Source organism: Hyalella azteca, unplaced genomic scaffold (genome assembly GCF_000764305.2).
Source record: "Hyalella azteca isolate HAZT.00-mixed unplaced genomic scaffold, Hazt_2.0.2 contig7930, whole genome shotgun sequence".
Taxonomy (NCBI): domain Eukaryota; kingdom Metazoa; phylum Arthropoda; class Malacostraca; order Amphipoda; family Hyalellidae; genus Hyalella; species Hyalella azteca.
In genome coordinates, this window is record NW_025938039.1 from 92477 (window position 1) to 119467 (window position 26991).

Below are 26991 nucleotides of genomic sequence, written 5' to 3' on the forward strand. Positions count from 1 at the left end.
AATATTTCCATAATTCTGTGAATTAAATAATATAAGTTAGGTTTCGATCATCTATATCAATAGAGCGCGGAGGTGCGACATTGTGTGAAAGCATAAAGGCTCTATGAAATGCACGATAAAATTTTTACTCTTCCGGGTTCTAGATTATAAAAGATTGTCTCCACATTACTTTTTGTCATTGATATTGCAATAATTATGCTAAATATTAGATACTCTGCATATTTGCGCCAAAAGACCAGATTTGTGCTTGGAAATTACAAAGAAATGAACATTCCGCATGCGCAGAGCGCTCTCCTCTTCCCAGTTACCTTGCCATGTTTGACAGGTTGCAAATTGGTCTGGCTCTGTGGGTGTGCTTGATGTGAATGGTGCAATGAGATCAATGAATTTAAAATATTGTTCCTGCATTATTTAAACTATTTTGGACGTTTTTCAAGACTTCGTGTGTTGTACAGGCTAATACAGGAATGTTTTTAAAGTGCATTGTAATAATGCAGCTGGCCTCAATTTAACACGGAATTCATTGTTAGGTTTCATCAAATTAAGTGAATTACGTAGGATTTGAGGCCAATTATATAATATGCAAGTAAAGCAACCAATAGAATGTTTTCGGAAATAGAAAAATCTATTTAACTCCAAAAATATATATTTGACCTCACATATTGATAACTTCTTACTGTCACAGGAATTACCGATACAATGATATTCATTTGTCTCGGTTTTAGTAAATTCAAGATGCGTGAAAATTTATTAGTGCTCACTTGAAAAAGTGATATGTATTTTATTAGGTAAATTTGATCCAAAGAAAGACGGTTTAACAAACAATAAAATATTTTTTATTGAAGAAAGTCACGATCCATGAATGATCTCATTTGTAAATTATTTTAAAATTATTATCAAAAAATTAATTCCAATGTTAATCAATTACCCTAATCTATTATTAATACATAAATAAGGCAAAGGATCCTCTTAACGGATTTGCGAGAACTTGACTATATAATGAGAATTATTATATGATGGCGTGCTGAGCGGTTTTTAGCGGCGTCTGGTCATGCGGATTGCGGACACCGGCGCAATGGCAGCACGTGGCGCAAGGCAAGGATCACTTCACGTCATCGATCGCGTAAGTGCTTCCAGGATAGTGTCTAATCATTAACTAATAGATGAAAAAATTGTTTTATTTTAAGATTGACTTCAATTCTATAAAAATAAAAATTGAAGAACCGTGAGATTGAAGGAGTGAGTTTTAAGTCCATCCCTCGATGCTGTACATTCTTAATCGACGTTTGAAATTAAGGGTGCCCTACGGCTTATGTACTTTCGATGATTTGAATTTTCTTGCATAAAAAGAATTTGTAAAAAAGTAAATTGACTATTTTTTGCGAATATTTAGATTTACGGGGAACTCTTCATGTAGCATCATGGAATTTTTTGAGTGAACATAAACTTTGTCTCACGAAGATGGAAACGAGTCTTGTAGTTTGCAACGGCTGACAATAAAATTATAGGTTATGGCCAAATTCTCGATAATATTTATAGTTTTCAAATTTAATAAAGATCGTACGACATGTCACCCAATTGGTGAATTGTTTCTAAATCTGAAATATAGATGAATTCTAATTTATAAATCATTTACGGTCATAGGCTTCTAAATAATAAATGATAGTGACGCAAAATACGTGCGCGCACCACGGCTGCGCAACCACACGACACACTCCATGTATGTCAGAGTTCGCTGTCGTGGAGCTAGAAAACGTGGAGCTAGAAAACTCCATGCATGCATGTCAGAGTTCGCTGTCGTGGAGCTAGAAAACGTGGAGCTAGAAAACTCCATGCATGTCAGAGTTCGCTGTCGTGGAGCTAGAAAAGCCCTCCAGATCGATGGCTCCTGTGGCTGCGGTAATAAATGTTCAAGCAGGTTGTTTGAAGCAACGCTGATCGTTACGCTGGCTTGGGTTGGCAGCGTTAGTGTAATTCCGGAGGTGGTGGCGTTAGGTCAGCTGGAGCCTCAAGCTTGCACACACTCAACATTATAGGTAAGGGAGTGTTTTTGATGATGGAATTATGTAACATTGGGAGAATTTAGCTTATACTGCAGCGTATTTCCCTGATATTTCTTATGTGTGTTAGAGATTAAATTTATAATATTCCAAGCACATAGACTGTTGAGAAATAATAATCATGTTTTCGTGTCAACGATTTTTTCCGGAATTTGAAAGTACTTATATAAACTATTTTTCGATTTTATACAAATATTTAAATCGCATTGTACTCAAAAGTATGTGTTTTTTTGCGAAACAACTTAAGACCTGAAAAATAAAAGGATCTGCTAACCTTTCAATACACGAGGAGATCTGACAAGTTTGTTTGATGATGCTAAAAGACACTTAGACAACTTTTTTGGAAGTTACCTCATTTCTCATGCATGTTGGATTTAGCGCTTCTAAGATTCAAACTTCACCTCGAAGAAACAAGCAGTTGAACGCGACAAGATGCCATATAGCGGCTAGTAAATTTGAGAAGAACGAAGTAGATAGATAATTTTTGAAGTTAATCATTTATTAGAGTTCATAACATGAAGTGACAGAATGAAGGTAATTTTAAAAAATGTATAAAGGTCTTCATATGTCAAGATCACCTAAATAGTTCTGTTAGATGTCTTTTCTCGTCAATTTAAATCTATTAAAATATATACGCTATTTATTCAACCCGATTGAATGATTACTCAATAATTTGAATATTACGCTAAAATTTCATGCGGAATAAAACGTATCTGAGGTATTCTCACGATGTTTATATGGAGCGACGTCATTTTCCAGGACGCTTCATCCGCTACAATTCAGCCTTTAAGAATTGCAATGTTCGATTGCAGGGGACCTCGCTGGATATATAAGAACCATAAGAACCATTTAAAATAAACTACTCTCCAACCAAGTCTTCAATTACACTTCAAGCGTTTAATTTCTGTGTTTAATTCTATCTAATTGATGTTAATATTTAGGTTTTCAAGTTATTTAAAGCCGAGAAAGGAAAAGTGTGGCTTATATAGTGTACAGAAAATTTGAGAATTTAAAATATTCGAATTCAGATCAAAATAACGACAGCTAATAATTTGTGAAATATTACAACTTATCATTGGCCTTAAGCCGAGATTTACAATAATCTTATAGCTATAACCATTGCGAATATTTCAAATCCTGTCACACGCATCAAGCTAAAAGTCCCAGAAAGACTTAAATTTCGCCAGTTGCAAAGGTAATTTATTCCTCGGTTCCGTTGAATATAGAAGAGCTTTCTCTTGGTTACTATAATTATTAATTATTAATATTAATATTAAAAATTCTTAATCTTGGTTATGGAAACAGCCATTTCCATCATCGATCTTTTTAATTTAAGCGGTGCATCGGCATCGAAGATGATGCATGCATGGGGTGGAAGTTGCGATCGGTGTATGTCGCATTACCCGAATGGATTTTTCGCTAAACTTATGTCATCGGCCAAAAAAATATAATTTCACTGAAGATTAAAATGGTAATAATCCTGCTCATACTTTCAATCGATGAATCATTAGAAATCGTCTAAAATCGTAATGGCATTGCAGCAGCAAGACAATTGAAGATTTTCTAGCATTATTTTCTTTCGTGGTACATTTAAATTAATTCGCTTGTTCAATTTAATCTATCAATATAATCTTCATAAATTCATTATGCGCGAATCAATCGGATCCCTGAGCGGCTTGCGTTGGTGCTAGCGACAAGGCGGGGGCTATAGTCCCGGGGCGGAGCGAGCGGTCACCTCGGGTCGGGTCACGACACAGGTTCACTGGTCGCACGAGGATACATTAGCGTGTTACACAGGTGGTCGCGTTAAATAATGCTTAACGCTCATTGATCCTTGCACTCGTTGCCTAAGCTACTGGGCCACGCAAACCGACGTCGCTGCAATAGAACGAACTCTTCCTGCCTTCTAGCTGCCCTGCAGATATTTAAGAGATGGTAAAGCTGGACGGCTCAACCTTACGACTTATAATAATAATAATAATAATAATGAAGAATGAATTTTGTTGATATTAATTTGTTTTAATTCATAGGCAATCTCTAAATTAAACTTTTACTTTTAATTTACCATTTTTAATGCGTGATTGAATTATTGAAAGTTTCAAGAAGAGTTAAAGAGAACTTTATTTCTATTATTTTTTTAGTTTTATTTATTTATTCATTATTTTTTATTTTTTTTCAATCTAGCGCAGCATTCAAGTAAAAGTCGAGGTGAATAAAATCTTACGTTACCATGAACAAGTTATGATATTACGGGCAACGTATGAGGGCAAGGAAAGTATAAACAAACCAAGAGTGATGGGTTCTGGTCCATAAACATTACTTATCAATAAACGTCTGAGCCAATATTAAATAAGTTTGACAATATTTTCTACTGGCTTTGATGTCAGTTCAAAACTTGCGAAAAGACTTAGGTTTTCCTTGTTACATGTTTAACGACTTCCTTCATTAACATTGGACAAAATTATTGATGGGTAACTGCGGCAACGCAAAAATCATCTTAATAATATATCGCCGTGAGATAAATTCTCAATATCAATTGAGAGTCTGGAGCAGGTATTTCATTTGAAATTCGAACGGTTATATTGAATTATAATTAGTATTAGTATAAATAATATAACAAAAAAATCTTTAGTATTTTCAGTGTTAAAAATTATTTGCATTTTTTCATGGCACTGGTACTATATATTTCACCAGAATTGATGGAATGAACAGAAAAAAATGTTCGGTGTGAGGAAGCCTCGTGCTAATGTTTTTTGTTATGTCCGGACATTTGCTATGCATTCATTCAACAGCCATAGTTTTTTTAGTTTCAACTCACGCAACTGTTTTAACAATTTTTAGATCAAGCCAGTGATTCCACTCGTTATTTAAAACTGAAATATAACTCATAAAAAATATTGGACACCACAAAACTATGCGTGAAAAAGCCTTTAAATATTCATCTACACACGAGTTATTTGAAGACATTATATAGAAATCCCCTAGCACTGATTTTCTTGGACCCAATTGTGTATTCAAAAGGTTGGAAAACTTATAAGTAAAGTAATAAGTTAGTACATAGGGTAGACAACCTATATAGTTCCTGAAGAAATGCGTTTCTTTTCTTATAAGAAATATATTTAATTTTAAAATGGAATTTCATTCAGAGTAAATTAATATATTATTTTTACTTGCATCTTATTGTTGTTAGTAAATATCCTTAGAGCTTGTGGTAGCAAGTTTCATGTGGCATATTTCATCTGCATCATCTCCTATGACATTTTTCTATCTTCTATGGAAATAATATAGTCAAATGCCTTTGCATTTTACAGTATATCCTCTCCATATTCCATCACTGTTATCAAATATTCCACCCTGAGCTCCACCTCCCTATTGATCCCAATTTATCCTGGAGACCTGACCGGTCGCAGTGTTGCTCAACACTGTTCAATTCTTACCAAGCATTACCTTCAATTACGGTTATTGATTGGACCAGGCTAGGCTGGACAGATGATGGCAGTGTGTGTCCGTAGACTTATCCGTACGGCGGCTTAATGGAAGAGTTGTTCCGTATAATTATATGTGTTTGGGGTCTGGTATAGTAAACTACTATAGTAAAGTATATTATGGTATAGTATAGGATAGTATAGTATAGTATAGTATCGGCATTGAAGAATAGGCCAAGTTTGACCATAGTTGCCGATTCTTGTAATTTTCTTGACTTCTCTCTTTGTGAAATGAAAACTGGCCTTATGACCAGACCTATCCAAAACAGATTAGCTGGTAATCATCCACCAATCGTTAGATTTCATGTAAATTTTTTGATTAGCGCAGCTTGTGTGGCTCAAAATGCCACACAAAATTTCCAAACAAACACTTTATTATCATTAAAAATTACGTTATTGTCACCATTATTTCGATGAATAATAATTCAAGATTGTTAATATTATGATAATTACTGTAATCAAAATATTATTTCGCTTATTATTTGTTTTTGTTTGTTTAGCATTATAAAAAGCATGACGATTCAGCGAGTTTGAAAAATATTCACAAGTACGAATTTCATTAACATTTCACTGCAACTAATGGAACCAATAATAATGCATCGCTAGGTAAATCAAGCCATTCCTATACATTCTTAAGTTACCAACGCATCCTATTATAGCTATGGCCCCACTGGAGATCAATGAAGACAATAATTCTACTTTTCTTCCACAGTAACCATACATTCAACGTCTATACATCATGAACTGCAGCCCATCCTTCGGTCTCCTAGGCAGCCTCAACTCTCCTACTCTGCATCCTCTGAATCTCGAGACACTCAAGATGAATCCTGTGACCGTGGCACACCAGCAGCTTTACATGAACAATATCTTACAACAGTTCAATCCTATTCAAAACCCTTTTTTAGTCGCTCAACTCCAACTCGCAAACGCTCTCAAAGAAAACGCTTGTAATTTCCCTTTTCGCAACAATGAATTCGCATTCGATGACAGCAATGACAGCAGCATTGATGTGTCTAGTCATGTCTCTGGAACTTCAGTGACAGAATCAATTGATTTAACCAAGACCAGAATTATCTCTCATGAAAAACGTGAAGTAAGTGAATGCCTCATCACGGACGATGAAGTGCTCGATAAAATTAAAGGCAAAGACATCACTGTCAGCAGGATTCACTGTAGCGATGATCCTCAAGATCAAACCGTCACCATTCCGGTTGGCCTCACCCTCACCTCCAGAGTCCCACGAGACAGTGAAAGTGTCACTACACAGGTGCGATTAATTATTTATTTTGTATAATGCGTAGTCACGCATGATGCACTAAATAAGTTATAATAAAGAACTGATTATAGTGCCACAATTAGTGATCATAATGCCACAATACTTAAATCAGACAAATGCCAGTGAAGAAATGATGAGTTTGAAGTAAAAAAAAATTTTTAAAGAACGAAAACGAAATAAAATCTACGGTGGCAGAAACCAGCATTTAGTTAAAGTAAAAAAATTTTGAACTTCCTATTAGTTTGCAGCGCGTTATGGAAAAGAAGCACAATAAATTTTTCTTCGAAATGAATGACATAGCTGACGTTCATCAAAACAATCTCATTTGATGTAATCATAGATTCACCTTTCACAACTTTCTTTTGAATAAAATTCAGGAAGAAAAATTATACTCGCTAGAGGAAATATCAATTAGATCAATATATATGAATGCTGAAATCTCTCATTTTCAGGCTCCAGCGCCTGCAGAAGCTTCCCTAAAGCCCCTCACAAATTACACTCCAATAAATTTGGGAAATTTTGACCCCGAACCGGCGACGTCACCGCTTCAGAGTTCATCTTCTGAAACGCCATCGCGTACCCAAGATGTTGATTTGAACTCTTCAGCTCCGCTGCCTCCAGGTTAGCTGCGTCTACTAGCATTTACATCATAACAATTGAGGATATTTAAACCTTATTTATCATACCTATTATGGGCGCATATGTAATTATTTCTAAGGAAATATTGTTGCAATCACCTCTATTTTGTGCAGAGCAAGCGCTGATAATGAAGGCTCTAGTTTCTGTTCGGCAACGTAAGCCTCGCGGTCAGAAGAAACCTATTCCTGACGAAATGAAGACTGAACGCTACTACGAGCGACGGTCGCGTAATAACAGAGCGGCTAAGAAGAGTAGGGACCAGCGGAAGCTCAGGGAGTCTCTCGTGAGTGTTACTGCTCACTAACTTCAAGTTTGCTAAAGCTGACTTAAATAAACTTGAACTAATATACTTAACATACTTAAACTAAACTACTACTTGAACATACTTAAACTAAAGACTAGTATCCTATATATTTATATAAACTTTAACTGATATTAAGTAAATTTGTATAAACTAAACTTACATTAACTAACAACCAATAGAAACTAAATTTATATTTGCTTAAATTAATATAAACCTCACTGTAATGAACCTAAACACGTTTAAATTAAACTTACATAACTTGAACTAAAATAAATCAGTCTTTATCAGATACTTTTTCTGAGTTAAGCTAAATTAATATAGAAACGATTTCGTTCGTGTGAATTAGAGGGCACATTTTAGAGATTATATTTCGGATTATATATTATTTTGTTTTGGAATTCTCTCAATCTTGGATGTCACGTGTCATATTTTAGCTGAGCATTTTGAATGCGAAGTCTAATTGCATGAATTAACTTGAGTGATTATGTAATTGTCATTTGGCAATGTTATTAATTTAACGAAGGTTAATTTAATAATTTGTTCCAGATCACTCAGCGGGCGGCGTTTCTTGAAGCAGAAAACGCTCATTTTCGGCTCAAAATCGCCGAGTTCAAAAAACAGCTGCTGGCCATGGACCTCCTGCTCGCTGAAAGAGGAATTGAGCCCAAGAATGTTAATGTCAGTGAATAAAAATTTATTAATTAATTCACTCAATAATGATAAAATCAAAACTGTAGTTAGCTGCTATTCTTTTTTCCGGATAAATAATCGATGAACGCAATTTCTAAATGATAATTGCTCTAATTTATCTCTATTGGCCTGTAATAAAAGGGGCTAAATAATTTATCGTTGATAATACCGATTTAAAATGAAGCTTTTAACTCGATATGATGACATTTTTACTGGAATACTGTCATCATTTCCTTAACGTTATGTTATTTTTGAGCTGGACATGTTGAATCAAGTTTTATGGTCTCAATTCAAACAAGCGGCTAGATGAAAATCGTATTTAACGCACTCAGAATAAGAGAGCGTTCCAGTGGGCGGTATATTTTAAGAATGCCGTTGTTTTTTTTTTCAGAAATCCTTCCAATGAGCTAGATGACGCCTCTCAGATTTCGAAAATTTCGCCAAAATCGGCCGTTGCAGAATAATTTTCATGAGAATATATGTCAGTTTCGGTACGTTTGGTGTCCATTCAGCGCGTATGGCTCTAAATACGTGTAAAACGAGTGCCTTATTCAGTCAGTCTTAATAGATAATATAATTAGAGTTAAAAGTATTCTTCGAGTGCCTTAATAATAAACCAACCTAGAGTTTAGCAAATTAATATATTTAAATGAACCAAACTTTTCGCAGTGAGTGTAAAGAAATAATTCCCAAGAGCAAGTATAAATGTACGAATTTCGTTATAAAAATTTAATTTCGCTTAAATTTTTGGGGTTTAAATTTTTATGATGTTTAAAGCAAACGGATTTTTTAAAACGTATAATATTCCTTCGATAACTAAATTGCAAAATTTCTGTTCAGAATATCTGAACTCGTCATTCTCATAAACTTTCGCGAGCTATATAGTTTAAATGGCTAATATTAGAGTTCTGTTCAACATGTACATATAATCGGCTATACTACCACAACCTTCAGTTATTAACTTGCTTAAATGATTATTATTATTACTCAGTTCAGTTATCAACTTATTAGCTATATAAATTTAAGATGAATTGTCTGGTGGCAAGACGCGTTTTTTTCGTAAATCTGGATGCTAAAGCATTTTCTAATTAACTAATATAATTAGTGTGAATTTCAAATTTGAGTGAAAACGGTACAAATGACGAATATAGAACGTGCATTTATACATGATTAAGTCCTAGTGATGCTCAATGGAATCATGCATTTAGTACTTGTGTATAAGGGTTATATTGTTATAAATACGCGCTGTTTGAGTGGCTAAATGCACAGTGTTGTGAAAACTTCCAATTACATACGAGTTCGAGTGAACTGTCCTAATGAATCACCAGTATTATAAGTGCACGTTTGTGCGTGGAATTGTTCGAGTGCGATGAACACGTTTGCTCAATACTGTACAAAGAGTGCCAAGCACCTTGATTACCTGGAATGAGCACGGTCTGTGATAAGTATTTTATTGTATTCAGAATAAAGAATTAGAAGCGACTTGCATTTTATTGAAAACCCGTTACATTTGTAAACGTTTTGTAATTAAAAATGTAAATCGTGTCTATGAATTACTTTTTCATTTGAATCGAGAGGTTCTACTTCTATCGTTGTTTACTAAATTAAAGGCTAACGCAACATTTGAACAATGTTTCTTGAACACGTTCAAGTCAAACAACCGGGTTTTGTGGCTATATAGTAGTAAAACCTTTCCCAACCGAAGACTCTCTAAACCAACACGCTTCTCGCTTCAATAGCTCATTTGCATTCATTATAATCTCTTCTGGATGAACGTTAGTTTCGTTTTCTACAACATGATACTATACAGAAACGACACGTTGTAAATGAAACTATTCAAATACTGTATAAATGCTGTGTATTTAGAAGCAAACAAAAACAAAGAATAAATAACAACGATTGCTAACTGGACCTGGTTTTATTATATGAGAATCAATTACCTAGAACCATCTTCATTATTTCAGAGGGGAAGGGGGGGATTTCACATTTTAATGATTTCAGAGGCGGGATTTCACATTTTTGGATGTGGGAGTATTATTAAATATTAGATAGAATTCTTAGTCCTCGTAATTTTCATCAGTATATAGTAGCGGCAGAGCATATCGATCACAGAGGACGACGGATGACTTTATAATGTATAAAAAATGGGTGATGGAGGGTTCATCTTGCATTAGCGTACCAAATGCAGAATGTAATCTACAATTAAATTGGCAACCTTAATTAAAAAATGTCAACAGATCTTTAGAAAAAAATACTTACAACGATCTTCAGGACCCTGTAATATACTGAAGCTTTTCAACTTCTACGTCGATTTTCATTTTTTTAACTCCGTGGACGTGGAATAATTCCATTTTCTTCAACAACTTTAATAAAAAACTTAACTTTAATTTTATTTGATGTTCAAAGAAAAATTAAATCGCAATAATTTCCACTTATGACAAACCTATTAATTTGCTAAATATTTGTATCTTCTGTTTATGTTTTAATGTACATCTTACGTGAAACATCAAATTTTTAGGTATTAGGAAATTCAAATTTTTGTAACAAGGTTCACTTGTGAGTTTGAGCTTCTCCTGGCCAATGCCATTGGCTTGTTTGTGACGGCGAATATTTTCTCAATTCTGTGACCCTTTGTTTCAAACGTCCAAGGATCGCAGAGCTCGCAAGAAGCAAGGGCCGCGGAAAAGATTCTGTTCCATTACTTATTTTAGAATTTTTCACCACTACGTGAGGATATTTACTATTGAGAAGATGCGGAGGGATCGGGATTTCACTTGATAAATCTTTATACAAAGCCGGGATAGGTTTCCGAGATCCATAAATTATATCGACTCGAATACCATTTTCTATGGAATGTTTTTTTGTATTCCTTTTTACTGAATTAGATTGTTCCAACAAATCGTGGTTGGAAGGTTCGCTTGGGGTAACGGAAACATTTCGTAGCGGATTATTTGTGTAACTAACAGGCACAGAAATATTTAGTTTATCCTTCCTTCTACGAGAAGCGTGTAAAGAATTCAGGTATGGAAGTAAGTCAAGGCCTTCTGATAAACGAGGTGTTCCAAAATTCCTACCAGCGGCATTCTTTGCAGGGGGTGCCAAACGGGAGCTCGGGTTGACAATCTCCTGAATTGCAGGATGCAAGCCAACAACAAGGTTTTTTTCTGACAGGCGGCTGCCACTGTCTTCCAAGTCATGTCGTTTCGTGGACGAAGAACGGTAGAAATTCTGTTTACTGGGAACCCAGTAGGTTACTGCCTGACCTGATGACATAATTGGTGTGGAACGATGGCTGTCGTAGTAATACTTGTGAGGCGTCAGTATATAATTCATACCAAGAATAGGATGAGGCCTAAAGGGTTTATTGCCGTGATTGCGATTGTATTTTTGTTTACTAGGAGGCCCATACAGCGACTTCAGGTATTTGGGTTTCGACACAAACACCGACGAGTATTTATCTCCGTACGCATAGCCATGCGGCTGCTGAAAGTATTGTTTGGGGACTTTGGATCGTATATGTTGGTATTGAAGAGGCCTCTGCAGCGACGAAGTATCCGCAATGCTGGTTGGATCGGGAGGAGAGGGTCGGAAAGGTTTGTAATTTGGGGCAGAGTGCCCTGAAAAAGGTCTAAGTTGTCCCCCTTCATGGTCAGGTCTGTTTCCATAATTGACTTCAGCATTATCTCTAAAGATAATTTTCCCTGTTGAATGTCCAGGGTTGCCACCGTGGCCGCTTTGTACCTCCGAGTAATGGTGAGGGCGATCATTTTGATAAGCGTTCCCATCGGACGAACTATAATGATCCAGTGAACTAAGCTGATGGTGGCCCACAGAACCATCTGGTCCAAAGTGATTATGAGTGTCAAGTTCTGTTTCAGACTCATCTTGGTTGTGATGATCGAAATCATTTGGTGCGCTTGAGTCATAATTTGTACCTATAACTCCTGATTCAAAATTGCTTCCATGTGAATCAGAACCAATATCAGATTCACTGTCATGAACACCATAAGGGTAACCACCATGCACGTTGTCAAAGCTGTAATCCCCGGCACTTGACTTTAATTTTCCTGCTTGATCATTAGTGGTGTCAGAGCCAAAATTAGAGGATGCATCTGACGGATCGTAAGCAGCGTGTCCAAGTCCAGCAGCTTGCGTGTGCTCGGGTCTAGTGGGGAAGCTTGGTACTCCTGAAATCTCATTTCCGGAATTTGTGATTCCACTGCTTAAATTAATCTCTCCACTGTGATTATAATCGGATACGTCTTCTGAACTAAATTCACTCCCAGCCGAATTGGAAATTTGCCCTGAGAAAGCTCCACTGTGTGAATTTGGGAAATGGAAATGAGGAGTACCGTAAACCGGTGAGGGCGAATAGCCATCATTATACAGTTCGATGTCATCATGACCAAAGGGCCTATCTGCATCAGTGTTGAATTCATCTTTTCCGTCATGGAAATGATGATCTGACTCTAAGTTCTTGTTGAAAATGTTTTCATCGCTGCCTTCGTCGGGTTCTTCGAACTCTTGAATATCAGGAGGCTTACTGCTTGTATAATCATTGTTCGTTAATGAGGGTTTATAAGTACGAATATCGTCATGAGGAGGCGGTACTTTGCTACCGTCAAACGAATGGGTTTCGTGATATTTCTTTGATGGTCCGCTACCATGAACACCATGATGTCCCTCATCATCGTGAAATGCGTCACTGCCTCCGACTGATTGCTGGTGATCAAATCCATGACTCGGCGGATTCCCAAAATGATTCGTCACGCCATCGCTGGGCCTGGAGCTACCGGACGAGGTATACTGTCGTCCACTGTCAATCTCAGCAGAATTGGTATAAAGATCATCATCGCTGCCCAAGTCATGATCAATACTGTGTTCAATTTCTGCTATATCAACATCCAGTTCGATATCCCTCACTCCACTTACCACTTTTCCTGGATGCGTGCCACTAGCCGTTTCATCCTTCAACATATTATTATTCATCTGTCCATTGTCGTTGTGTTCAACTGCCTTTCCCTTTCGGTTTTCATTCCTGAATTTGGATTCAAGAATGGTTTTGATAACCTCATCCTTGAACTGCGTGAAGCTCGGAACTCGTACATTTACCAACTGGCCGTCGTCGGATGGAGCTTGCAAGTCTTCTAGGTCTAGAATGATGTCTCCGGGTAATCTAAAAGTGGATACAAAATAAAGGAAACAATCTTAAAAAAATAAATAAACTAAAAATAAATAATCGATTAAAAATTAAATAAATAATCTACATTAAATCATCATAATTTTGCAGCAATATTGACATGTAAAACGTTATTAAAATGAACGAAATTGTCATTCATAGAAGTTTAATGAGACTGATGAAATTTGAAGTTTTACTTCCGATATTGAAGGCATCATAATTGTTAAGCAATAAAAATATCACTGTTGTCTTGTGCTGTGCATCAAATCAGGAAGCGATTTAAACTGAGAAAAAAAATTGAAAGATATAAATATGTATTTATAACGCTTGTTGCCGCCTGTTGATACCAGAAAATGTGTGGTGCGAGGATAGAACTGCGAAAAACCCACACATCATTGCTACGGAAAACTAGCATTTCAGTTAAATTTTATTACATTACTATAGCTATAGATTATTTGTATCTCATCTTAATAAGTTATATAATCAAGTAAATAATCAATAAATACTCTTTGATTACACGAACAAATTGAGGCTTAATAGTTCGGACACTCGATGCATGGGAAATCGGGAACAGAGAAAAACAGGTAAACTAATTCTGAGTACATAAACAACTTATCCACCCCGTAAAGAAGGGCGTATAGTCGAAGTTTTTGGCGTTTAATGCTTACTCGTTAGTGCTGTTAGAAACATATCCAGGAGGTGTAGGGTTGTGAGGCTCGAACCACGGAGGGAACTTGTACACCCACGGGTTCAGCACAAAATGAACGCCAGGCAAAGGTGCTGCGTTTGAATCTGAAATTTAAATAAATAAGTAAGTGGAAGTCTGGGAAGACAAAAGAGTAATCATGACGGTATGAAAAATGTTATAAAAAATCCAATGATTGACGTAAAATTGCACAACGATGTCGGCATTTCGGCTTCATAGCAAATATAAAGTATATTTTCTATTTATTTTTTTTAGAAATCCGCTGGTAATTAACGTATTCAGGATCTATGATATGCCGGGGTTGGTCAAAAAAGTGAAGCCCCTTAAAAATCCCTAAAATATAATGTAGTCATGCTGTAAGTCTACCTTTTACGACAATTGCAGCCTCAATTCGACGTGGTATTGACTCATACAAATTTAAATTATTTCCAGATAAATTTTAACCCATTCTTCAGTTGAACTTTCTCTACCCCTTTTTCAGTTAAACCCAAGGTTAACTTTCGTTCAGCCTTTCTTTTCAACCCTCTATAAACGTACACTCAACCAGAGGTTGGAAATAAGGTACACGGTGATTCGTCAGAGAAAATCACCATTTTCCACTGCTTGAGCGACCAATTCTTTAGGTTTTTACACCACTCTAAACGCTTTGAAGCATTTGTATTTGAGACCAAAGTATTTTTTTTAAGCTCTTAATTAGGATCTAGATTTTTTCAGCTCACGACGAACAGTTGATACGGAAACCAGGTTCTGTACAATCTGTAAGTCTTGATTGAGGTTTGCTGTAAATTTTAGAGCCGTGGTTTTCAAATTTTCCCTAATAATTTGATTTAGTGACCGACGGCCTCTCTCAGAAAACTTTAACTTTCGGCCAGACCTGTGCTTTGCTGAGGACTTTTTCCTTCTCTTTCTAAAGCATTTATCACTTTTGAGACAATATCTCTTGAAAAGTAAAGCATTCATGAACTCTCTGTCACAGTAGCACCTGCCATGGGAGCATTAATAATTGTAGCAACATCCCGCCTGACTTCTTGAATCAAACCACCTATGAAACAGTTCATTCTTGTGTTAACTTTGTCATAGCCGTTTTGCTCCTTGTCAGTCCATCTCTAGCACTGGACTAATAAACTTGTCTCACATCCTTCAGTCGTATCTTAGCCTCTCCCTAACTTTGGTGTACTTAATTAATTATCCTAGAAGTTCCGTCTTTCTACCCTCGGGACTTCTACAGCATCTGGAATTTGGCCTCTGTGAAAGTCAGAGAGGTTTGCTATTTTTATAAGGTTATAGTCACAAAAATTTTGTGAAATATCTGTAGAAGCATAATATATTAATTAGCAGCAATAATACACTAACAATGAAACAATAAAGATTAAAATGCGCAATTTTTTCAATAAAATTATGTTCTTAAAATGTTATGCGATTTTCTTATTTTATTCAACCCCTGTAGTTTTTCTTATTTTATTCAACCCCTCTAATTTTATAATTTAAGCTTGAATGCTCCTAAAAGCTTTTATTTATTCTCATTGCATAAAATATTTCTTGGAAGCAATGGTTTTTTAATCAGCTCAGGAAATATTGTGATCGTGTCTTTGGTTTTCAATAAAATCGTTCGTTGAAAATACGATATTTGTTAAATCGTAACGTAATTTTAACGATTAATTTTCTTGTTAATAGACAAAATATATTCGAGACTTGCAAAAAAAATCGGTGAACATATCGAGAGACACGATATTAATTATAGAAATTTATATTGCTAAGCAGATGTCCACATATGAGTTCTCACTTTTGTACACTAAAACACATTAATAATGATTACCAATGAAAAATTAAAACCCTGTATGTTAAAAAATATGAAACAAATAATCAGAATTAAACTTTAAAAATAAAAAAGTATATAATAAAGACCGAACGTATGTTCCTCAGACATAGAATGATCCGCGTGCAGAGCTGAATGCCAGAACAGCGGAAACGAAGTGTCGTTTTCCGTGCCAATAATGACAGTGAGATTAAAGCAGCTAAAGCACCCACTCGTGACCGAGCGACCGGATAACAAATGTTGGTGCATGCAGGTCTAGACCTGGGCCAATACTTTCAAAAAAAGTTAAGAGATCGTAAGTTCATCAGCCAATCATTGACGGTATTTCAAGCAAAATCCACCAATCATAGACAAGAAAATAGAGAGTATAAGTACTTACGTTAACTTAGCGAGTTTTGAAAGTATGGACCCTGCTGGGACAACCAGCATCTGCACTCAGAGTAATGAGTGTGACAATTGTGTGAGTCATCCAGACCCAGTTTGGCGCGGCAAAAATGCTTATCATTGCTAATTAAGTGTGTCATTATTTATTCAGTTTTTTATTTGCGCGAATGTTTAGCAGCTGTAGGTTACAAATTTTAGATAATGCAGTATTCATTGCATTAAATTATCATTCGTTTATTCAGTTTTAATCGACGAGTCAAAAATATCAATGTTTTGCTAACAAATTTCTTAAGATTGGAACGTGATTGAGATTTCGGGGATTGTATGAGCGACATGTACGGGATTAATTAAAACAAACAAAGTTTCTTATTAGTCGCGCAAAATATTCTGTCATCCATACTTGCAGGAAAGGCAACAATATTTGTCAATTATATGCATGAAGCCATTCTAGTGACCCTTCAATCTAAAAATTATTAATAAATTATTAGACTTATTTTATTATTTTATTTTTATTTTTATTGGACCCCTATATTATTTTAGACTCATAGCTTTTGTAAAGTTCGTTGCCAATTATGAAAATAAAAACATTTATGCAACAACTTGAGCTTGACATCTTGATACTGGTTTATTATCTCTAACAACAATTGGCCATTAGGAACAACGCAAACTAACAAACATTAAAGAGAATAAGAATTATTTCCTTATCCATGCAGCGTGTCGGTCAACAAAAGAGGTTCTTCCATATAGGTTGGAGCATCGCGCCAGAAAGAAAGTGCGGTGACGATGCTTGGCAAGCAGATGTTCGATGGACATCCTGTTTTAGATTCTCAATATACCGAATCAAAGCCTTTAAAAGAGAGTCTCTCTTAAAAATTAACTATTAAGTGCCGAGTGAAAAAACCTATCGTTCCATTCAATGAAAGAATTTAGCATTGAATTTCAAATCTTTCAAACGAGGTGAACTACAGAGAGAAGAAAATTGAGCAGTGATCGGTCGGCAGAGGGTATAGATGTATATAATTTGCGACGTTTTGTAAAAAAACGATAATTAGTACGCATGTTTATCAGAACGATGTCACGATCGAAGGCTCACGAGACGAGGTTCGATTCAACCACACAATGAATCACAAAAGTCGTGATGAGAATCTAATGCATTAATCAAATGGTTGAATTTGTAAAAAAAATATGACACGATTGAATACATATTGGAGTTTTTAGCATGAAGTAATGGCTTTCCATTTGTATGTCTAAGTGTGCGCTACGCGTTTTATCTAATTTTGCCTTGTTAAACATCAGGAAATTATTAAAGAATAAACGTAATTTCGTCAGAATAATGACCGCTCGCAAACAAAGTAACAAGGAACCTCCTAATTTCCTGGACCTTAGTTTCAACGATTGGTAAAATCCTTGCGGTGTGAAATCTCAACGATACGCCACGCTGAATCCGCTAGCTAAAAAATGCGGTTGACTTTTTTTTTCACGAGCACAACAATGGACTCGCCGGTAACGTCGAGCGAAGACCAAGACGTTGTTATATTTAGAGTTCGTTTTTGTTGAGTGCATCTCTTATCAGAAGCACGACGTACTAACTCAAACTGGACGCAATCAGAAAATCGTGACGGAAATTACGCAACATACATAAGAGCGAAACGAAAGAGAAATGATTACCCAAACTATATGATGTTGGGCAATGATTTTCATCGAATGATGTTGATAAATGAAAGAATTTAAAAGGAATCTTCAAAGAATAACATTTTTCGTAACATAATACGAATGTAAAATTGTGCTGACGTTCCACAATGGACATCTCATGAGGCCGAAGTCACTCATGTAAGAAACTCACGATTGACACTACGTCAATCAAAATTGTTTTCCTCATAATGAAATACATCAGTGTTCACGTGTGCTGTGTTACCGTAATGCACGCCAGAACGCGCAAACGAAAATACAAAAATTTACATTCGTTTTCTTTGCGCATTTTAAGGAGAGAATCGGAACCGTTGGAACCGCATGAAGCTTAAATAATAGTAGAGCCTTAATGACGCGTTTTGTGAAATTATTTCAATTGCAAAATTTAGATAATTTCATTTTGAATAATTACGAGGAATTATGTTTGATTTACAAAATCGAACAAAATAAAGGAGGAATAAATTGTGAATTGAAAAACTTAAATTGTGAAATTGAATAAAATTTATTGTGAATTGATTTACCAGCTAGTGCTACTGGCGTTGATTGGGCCAGGCGATTGGGCGGCTGAATTAGAATATTTATATAATGGAGTATATATAAACCGAATGGACGAGGTGATAGCAATTATAAAAAATGTTAATTTCAATAATGTGGTATCCAGCAGAAAAAAAAAAGTTCTTCTAAGGCGTTTCCTCTATGAGCAAGTGAGAAAAATTTCCCACATAATTGCAAATTTCACGATTTTAAATTATTTCAATTCTTGATATTCAAATGTCAAAATAAAGTAAATAGAAACAAATTAAATGAAGATATAAGGTTGCGGAAATCATGAAATGGAAATGATTCTAGGTATTACGCTCTTGCAAGATATGAAGGAACGTTATTTTCAAATTTTAGCTAATAAGTCGGGAGTTTCAACCAGTTTCTATCTCCATTCCGAGATCAGGGATATACGAGTTAAAACGTAATTTAAACGTTGGTTGAAGTATGGTAAAGTTAAATGAGATGAGAGCTGAAGCGGTAAATCTGCCGTTTATTAGCCAAAATTGAAAACAGAATGTGGCTATTTCAGACTATTTTACTCCAACACATTCGAGACAATTGCACCAAGCACAATGTCAAATTTGAACAAAAATTGTATTGGAAACAAAATTTTCTTAACAATATAGGTCAAAGCCGATTATTTTGCAGCCAACTCTATCACTTAGTCGTTTCCGCGACGATAGGTTCCAGTAACTTTCAAATTCCCAGTAGAAAGTTTGCGTCGGAAAAATCAATTTTTTAAATTTGTTCCTTGTCGTAGACAAATTTCTCGAGCTCCTGACACACATTTACATGCAGACATACGAACATTTTTATGCTAAGTAATAAAATTTCGCTTTATTATTTATTAAGCTATCGTATGTTCTCGAGCAAATGCTCTTTAGTTCTAACTTAGAATCCACACATTTAGAAAAAAAAACATAGTCTGGTTCGTGGGTTTGAGAACATAAACTTTTCAGAAACCCATGCAGGTGCGAGTTACCGTAACCAGAACCTTGCTTTGCGCAATGCACTCTAATTTGAGATTCATAACCGTGCATTATAACCTATAAACGGGTGCGCGAGATTGGTGTTTATGCCATCTTCAGACACGCACGTTCGTCTCGCATGCTCGAGATCTCTGAGACGTTCCAGTTCACGCGTTTTTACGCATTGAGTTGTGTAAGCGACATTGATATGGATAATTGCAACGCTCTCCGGAGAAGGGCATGCATATACAACTGTGTAACCAATATAAAAAGTGATTGGTTGAGGAATACAGCTGAGGATCTCTATGAGAGAGACAAAAAACTTGAATTGCATTCACTGATATAAGACAGTTTGGTCGGAGCCCAGCTGGCGGATAGAGAACATGAAGAAACAGGTTCATTTAAAACTGCATTGTTGGTAAGTGCATGGAACGGTATCTCAAATGGTGTTTCGTGAACTATACACTACTTCATGCAATGAGATACGGACATATTTTTGAAAGAAAATTACATCAATACATTACCTGATAAAACAGAAGTTTTTATGCCAAAAGTAACTTACCGATGAATGCGGTGACAGGAATGAGCTTGTTGAGGTATTTAGCGTGCACCGGCGATCCCATGATTCCTATGCCGTTGATAGTGCCACTTTTGCCAGTATTGACTCGACTGATGTCCGATATTCCACTCGCCAGATTGAATTGGCTCAAATCTTTGCCGTTCGCGTGAGTGATGTCTTTGCTATTAGCTAGACCAATATCTTTGCCACTTGTTAGACTGATAGCTTTACCACTCGCCTGACTGGTATCTTTAACACTGGCTTCACTAATGTCTTTGCCACTCGCTTGACTGACTTGGCTGTTATCTGTGCTACTCACGTGATTGATTTTCATGCCAATAAATGACGGGTTAGCTGATGACACGTACAATGAGTTTCCAACAGATTCAGCGAGAGCAGATGATGGATCATTCGTTCCAGTGAACTTAAACGAGTCTATTGGCGCTTGACTCGAATTGAACAAATCATGGAGGGATGGTAGCTGAAGATTTGAAAGACGTCCAATATCGAATTTTCCTCCAGTAGGGTGGTTTTGCGAGGTGAGCTGATGTCCTTGATGAAGTGATTCTTTGTTATTTTGAAAAATTAATACAGATGCTGGACGGTTTACATTCTCTTGGAAGCGACTTCCAAAAAAATTCTTCATTTGTTCTAGGATAGCTTTTGACTTAGGATCTGCGTTTGTGTCCAGCCTTCCCAAGTTGATTACTTTTACACCGCCCTTTATGGCGTTGGCATCGCTTACCAGAAAGGGCAGCCCCTCGGCGGTGGTTGTAGAAGCGTCAGCTGCAATGCTTGCGAGAGGAGAAATTTTCGTTGCGATCTTTTTATGAATTCCAGTGGGCAGTCCCTCATTGTTCTGAGGTGCAGACGTGGTAAAGATCGTCTCAGTTGTAGCTTGAATCGATTGTCGAAACATGTCAATATTAGAAGGCTTGAAGTTATCGTTAGTCTTGCTATTCTCAATTTGGTACGGTATGTGAGGATGGTACGTTGTTTCAGGGAGATTTGTGTGAGTTGTGATTTTTTCATAAAATGTTGGACTATTTGCAACAACTACATTTGAAGAATTTTGAGGATAAACAGGAACTGTGGGAGAGATTGAAAAGAATCCAACACTTTCAAGTTGGTGGACAGAAGGTTTAGGGTCGCTGGACAATGTAGATGAGGACAGGCTCGAAACCTGACTTGCTGCCTCTCCGTTCAACGTTTGTGGAACAGGTTCGGTAGTGAGTGCTTTCTCTTTAGCTTGTATTTCAGCGCTTCTCAAGTCAAGAAAGCCTCCATATTTATTGTCATTTTCATAAATTACTTTCAAAACATACGGACTTCTAGTGGTCGCAGGTACATCACGTGCAGGACCATCATAAGGTGGCTTGAAAGATTTAGATATACCTCGCTTCAGAGGAGAATCTTCTTCGACTCCTGCACCTAAGCGAATGTGTCCTGGATGATTAATAGATTCTTCTTGCTTCAGATCATCGTCATTACCCGCTTTCGTACCCCAGCTGGTGGATGACTGCTGCACGAAATTAGGCTGGTTTGTGCCTAATTTCAGACTCCTTCTTTGAAGCTCCGTATTCGAAATTCCTCTCCAATCCGTAGAAGAAACGCTGGTCGTTAGCAGAATTACTATGAAGGCGGATAGCTTTTGCAAATGACGCCATTCTCTCGCTCTCACGCCACCGGAGATGAGATTCATCTGAAAAAAGGTGATTGTCGATCAATTGCTTTTGATTGCTATTATTTTCTGCAACCCATAACAAAAAGCGGAGACCATGCAATGCGCCCGATCCTTCAGTTCGATTGATGTTATTTAAAGCAAGAAATGAAAACGTTGCCTGACCTGCTATCATCGTTTTGAAGTACGTATTAAGTATATGAGATTCGATTCGTTCTATACAGAACTCGCGCTTTTTTCTGTTCATGCATTGGCGAAATTTTTCATTTGGATTACAGAGACAAAGGATAATGTATTCCGATCTTACATTTACAAATGAAAATATTAAAAAATAGTTCGCAACTTCTCGTGAAATTCTCGAAATAATTGAACTAGTTACTTCAAAGTCACTTCCAATACGTATTATATTCAGTCACCCGTATCCCAGGGCGGTGATTGGGCTATCATGCAATCAGTCTTAGCATTTTGTCTGCAGTTACATTAAATATTTTGGCATAGTACTGTGTGACCATGATAATAAGTGTATCTACCGACTGAAATAAACAGGGGCAACTTACACTGATCTCATTGGATGACAAGAAAGAGTGTCCGAAAATACTCGGTACTCCGCTATGGTAATCGACGGTCGATTCAGGTCGTTCTTAGTAAAGGTAAAAATATTTTATACTGTGATATCATGCATGAGCAAAGCCTGTTAATTTGCGAGCTACTTTAAAACAAGTAAATTTCTAGTGAAAATATTCGTTTGAAAAGTCATGTCAAGAAGCAAGTCACACAAGCAATGATCTTGCTTTCTATGGAAATGTTGACCGATCGATATCGCAACCTCAGAGAAAGAATGTTTTCACCTCAGACAATGAATGATTTCTCAATCACGTAATGGATTAAATGTTAGTTCCTCATGAGTTGATGTTGATAAGTGTAAACAAGAAAATGTTGACTGATCGATGTCAAAACCCCAACCCCAGAGAAAGAATGTTCGCACCTCAGACAATGAATGGGTACTCGAGTGATTTATCAATTACGTACTGGATCAAATTTAGTTCCTCATGAATTGATTTTGAAAAATATCAACAAAAGAAATGTCCTCGTCTCAGCCTGCGAGCTTTGACGGATGATGGCCGCAGCGATCGAGTAGCGCTACGAAAGTGAGAGTGTCCATTATTATACAAGCGTCGGCAGCCAACCTGCGACTCCGGCTATATATAGAAACATGAGCCTTATTTATGCACATCTGAATGTCGCTCTGTTATATTGATAAGATCAGAGGCTGGAAGCGAGGAAAGGAAGGTCGCGAAGCATAGAAATTAAGCGCCGCCTATCAAGGTTGGCAAAATAAAAGAATAAAAGTACATAATAAAATAATAAAAACAATGAGTATTTTTCAAAAAAATTGGTATTCAAGTTCTTTGTCTCTACGTCGTCTGTATCCAGTTTATGAAAATGAGGATGCGCATATTTTTTCTCACAAATATTGCATTGTGTTTAAATGTTCTGCTTAAATGAGGTAACGCCGTAAATTAGTAACTTACACGTGTGCAAACTTGTATGCGCCAAGCATGCCCCATCTTTTTTATTGACTGTGTGGATTAAAATTTCAAGTAGAAAAAGCAATCTACTTCACCACAAATTGACAATTTAGATTTTAGAGCCAACAGGTGCTTGCCTGGGGTGACTCGTACGTTTTAGCCCTTTTTGAATGAAATTTTTGTTATAAATTCCTAGTTATTTTGTGTAATCAATTATTTTATCAGATAAGTTATTTATCTTGCCTTTAACCTATCTTTTATATGCATTCGAAAATGTAGGCCTCACAATTAAGGAACTCCTACAGGCTGCTGGTCGATGGCAAATGGCACAAGGTGTTAAAAAAATATAAAGCCAAATTATAGCCAATTTTCATACATCTGGATTGTTTCTAAAAGAAAAAATCGTCCAGTGTTAAATTCAGTCTGTCTGTAACCTTATTTTTTTCAACTAAACTACGAATAAAAACCTCCCTTCACCACCGCCAGATCTACCCTTAGCATGCGAGATCAGAGTGGCATTATAATATCGGTCTAAAAATTACATGAATGAATATATTAACTATATCTTTTTACGGTAATATTTCTAAAAATGTCAGCCATGAATATCATCACAATTGCAAGAAGAAGAATATTTTACTAACTGAACAGGTATTTCATATTTCAATGGCCATAATTTTTGAGAAAACTTCTCACGAAATCGACTCGACGACCATTGAAACAAATCACAAATTTGAGAAAGAATAACGATAATATTTATTGGGTCTGTTCATTTATCCTGTTTTACTAAGAAAAGTGAAGGAAAGAATCTTCAATCTTTGGAAATTTTTGACAGATTTTGACTGTAAATTGCTTCTTGCTTTTATCTTCACAAAAAATCCATTGCAGTAAATTTGAGATCATTGAGAGCACTGCACAGTCATAGAGGCCGAGAAAATTTCAAACTATTTGAAATTTAACAGATTTGTTAATTGCCATCAATTTTTCATCTTGAGCATGAACTCATGAAGGACGGATAGTATAGAAGGATAATAAAACAAATAAAAAAACTTTCAAAAACCACGTTTTCTTAACGGACAAAAAAGAAAAACATTTACTCCTACATAACATTTAAGTCATGTAAAATGTTATGTAAGAGTAAATGTTTTTCTATTTTGTCCGTTATAAGCGTGTTAAAAATATTAAAATCAACATCAAGTGAGCTTTTAGTGGACGATGACGCCGTGTGCGTGTGAAGGTAGAATGACGAATGCGCGTCGTTTGATAAACTGTTGGAATTTCTCGGGGGATTACGAAGAAGAGAAAATGTGGAAGAAAGTTAGAGATATTGTGATGTCATTTTGTCATGCTGCTTGAAAAATGTATCAGTTGTAATTTATAAAATAAATATTCATCTACCACATTTTTTCCTTTCCTAAAAAATCCGCAACGATGTTTACCTCGCCTTACTCTCAAATTAAAGCAAATGATAGAAGTGGAAAACTCTCAGTCCATCTAGATGAAAACAAACATTAAAATTCATTTCCAAGTCTATCGTAATTGATCGAAGGATCTTGTGCGTAATTTATGGTATTGTCATAATAAATTGCTTCAGAGCTTTGAAAACTTTTCTCATGAAAAACTCTGCATTAAAGGATAGTAAGAGGAGAACACGCACCTTGGCAAGACTTTTGTAGAATTCATTAATTATCACTATAATCAAATCAGTTCAAAACATTCAGTTAATAAAATAGTGCGGTCCCACACTTCGAACCCAACCTACCACCGCCACAGTCGCTGGCTAACTAAACGGCACCACACACTTCAACGCCAAGACCGCTACTGTACGCAAGTGGGTTACCTGCTAATCTAGCAATTACATGAATTAATCAAGTAATTCTGAATTGGTATTAACGCGGTCCTGCTTGTAAAGCAAGAATTATCGATCTAAAAAAATATTGTACATATAATTCGATACAATTTGATAATTTAATCTTGCATTCTACATTGTTGTTACTATATCTCTGGCGGGCGATGTTTATATGAGCAAATAAAACATACTAAGCTAACCATAACTTATGATGCGACTAGAAAAGAAGAAACTTTTCATTCGTGGCACAATTAGCATAAGCAACCAATCATGCACGGAGCAGAATTTTATCTGTTAGGAATTCCGCGTCTCGAATCGGGTACCGCAGTCAAAACTTTTAGAGTCAGCGGAGCATGTTAAACCACACATTGAATGCTTTCTTCACACTCAGTGCGTCAGTGTGGTCAGTTCACTGACAAGTTTCGAGAGAAAGCTTTACCTTCACAGATGAAATATTTTATCCTGCCTAGTGAAGGTGATCGAGAAAATGGCTTTTTTGCATTTTTTGTTGGTGTCCAGCCAAGTAGTTCACGAGTATTGAAAATTAAATGAAATTTTACAGCACTTGAGGCTTTTTTCTAGTAGATTTTTTCTTTCTGTAGCAGATAAGAAGACATTCATGCTCGAGAAGTTCTACTTTAATTAATATTAAATTATTAATTTATTGGCCGTATTTACCTAGTTCGGCCTGATAAATGATATTGAACAATTTGTAATGTCATGTATAAAGGCATTTATAAACTTTATAAGGAAATTATTGACGTAATTATAAATTTATTCCTTAATTGTAATGAAGATGTTCGATTAAATTTAATGAGAAAATTGCTTGTAAGCCGCAAAAGTAGAACTGAAAGTAACATATCAAACGCCTTTTATATAAAATTTCTGCATTATCTACAATTCACGATTAGAGACACCAACTGATATTTACTGACCTAACGGGAAACATTGGCTGGCAAGCACGTTTGAATGTATCAGCAACTGTTTCATAATTTTTTCAATATTTCAGACATTTTGTCTGAAAAGCCTTGTATAAAAACTAGCCTCATTCCAAGAAAAACAACTAAATCATATAATCTCGCCATTATTATATAAATTAATTGAATATATATTAGGTTTAAGGAAAATAAATGCAATTTTTCATATCTGCTTATTTTTTTAAGGCTTGATAACAAAAGACATAGTGTTTACTTTAAACTTTTGTCACGAGCGAAAACGATCATAATACAGTTTGTCAAAGAATAAAAGTTTTCTACATGAACTCGATAAGAGAATGATAAAATTTTGAGGGCAGACTCATATAAAAAAAAGGAATCGTAATAAGCGCAAACTTGTATTTTAAGCAATTTTTTTGGTCATCTTAATTGGGAGAGGCACATATATGTAGAAATGAAATAATATGCGGTTATAAATTATTTTTTGATGACAACACTTCTAAAGTGGCCAGTGTCTCCGATGTTACTAAAGTACAGAAGTACAGTGCATTTATTTTGTAATTCAAATGTATAAAAAAATTATTTTTTTAACATTTTTTCTAATATATAAAGTATTTAATTTCTCAAATTATTATTCTGTCAATTGATTCATGCATAGTCTCCAATTTCACGCAAGTGTGCAAAATTTCAGATCGATTTGAG

The 26991-nt window shown here is 35.9% G+C and overlaps 2 protein-coding genes across 3 annotated transcripts; one reads left to right on the top strand and one right to left on the bottom strand.

The window, feature by feature from the left end:
- Nucleotides 1-1977: 1977 nt before the first annotated feature.
- On the top strand, nt 1978-9936 carry LOC108674153. Of its 2 annotated transcripts, none has more exons than XM_047881421.1 (6): nt 1978-2036; nt 6258-6812; nt 7274-7442; nt 7574-7743; nt 8311-8446; nt 8846-9936. In XM_047881421.1, the coding sequence occupies exons 2-6, from the start codon at nt 6285-6287 to the stop codon at nt 8863-8865; spliced, it is 1023 nt and encodes a 340-aa protein (XP_047737377.1). In that variant the 5' UTR covers nt 1978-2036; nt 6258-6284; the 3' UTR covers nt 8866-9936. The 2 variants fall into 2 exon arrangements, with proteins under 2 accessions (XP_047737377.1, XP_018017555.1); XM_018162066.2 differs by having other exon boundaries at nt 8311-8442.
- A 365-nt stretch (nt 9937-10301) lies between these two features.
- On the bottom strand, nt 10302-25288 carry LOC108674164. The gene is made up of 4 exons (XM_018162077.2): nt 25163-25288; nt 20302-22000; nt 14302-14425; nt 10302-13630 (listed from the first exon to the last, which is right to left on the bottom strand). Exons 2-4 carry the CDS (start codon nt 21998-22000, stop codon nt 11005-11007), a joined length of 4449 nt encoding a protein of 1482 aa, XP_018017566.1. The 5' UTR covers nt 25163-25288; the 3' UTR covers nt 10302-11004.
- Nucleotides 25289-26991: the final 1703 nt, after the last annotated feature.

Coding starts and splice junctions, on each gene's coding strand:
- LOC108674153 (XM_047881421.1), top strand. CDS start 6,285: ATGAACTGCAGCCCATCCTTCGGTCTCCTAGGCAGCCTCAACTCTCCT. Junction 6,813..7,273: donor GTGAAAGTGTCACTACACAG/GTGCGATTAATT, acceptor TCTCATTTTCAG/GCTCCAGCGCCTGCAGAAGC. Junction 7,443..7,573: donor TTCAGCTCCGCTGCCTCCAG/GTTAGCTGCGTC, acceptor TATTTTGTGCAG/AGCAAGCGCTGATAATGAAG.
- LOC108674164 (XM_018162077.2), bottom strand. CDS start 22,000: ATGAATCTCATCTCCGGTGGCGTGAGAGCGAGAGAATGGCGTCATTTG. Junction 14,426..20,301: donor TCCTGTCACCGCATTCATCG/GTAAGTTACTTT, acceptor TTTAAATTTCAG/ATTCAAACGCAGCACCTTTG. Junction 13,631..14,301: donor GTTTCTAACAGCACTAACGA/GTAAGCATTAAA, acceptor ATCCACTTTTAG/ATTACCCGGAGACATCATTC.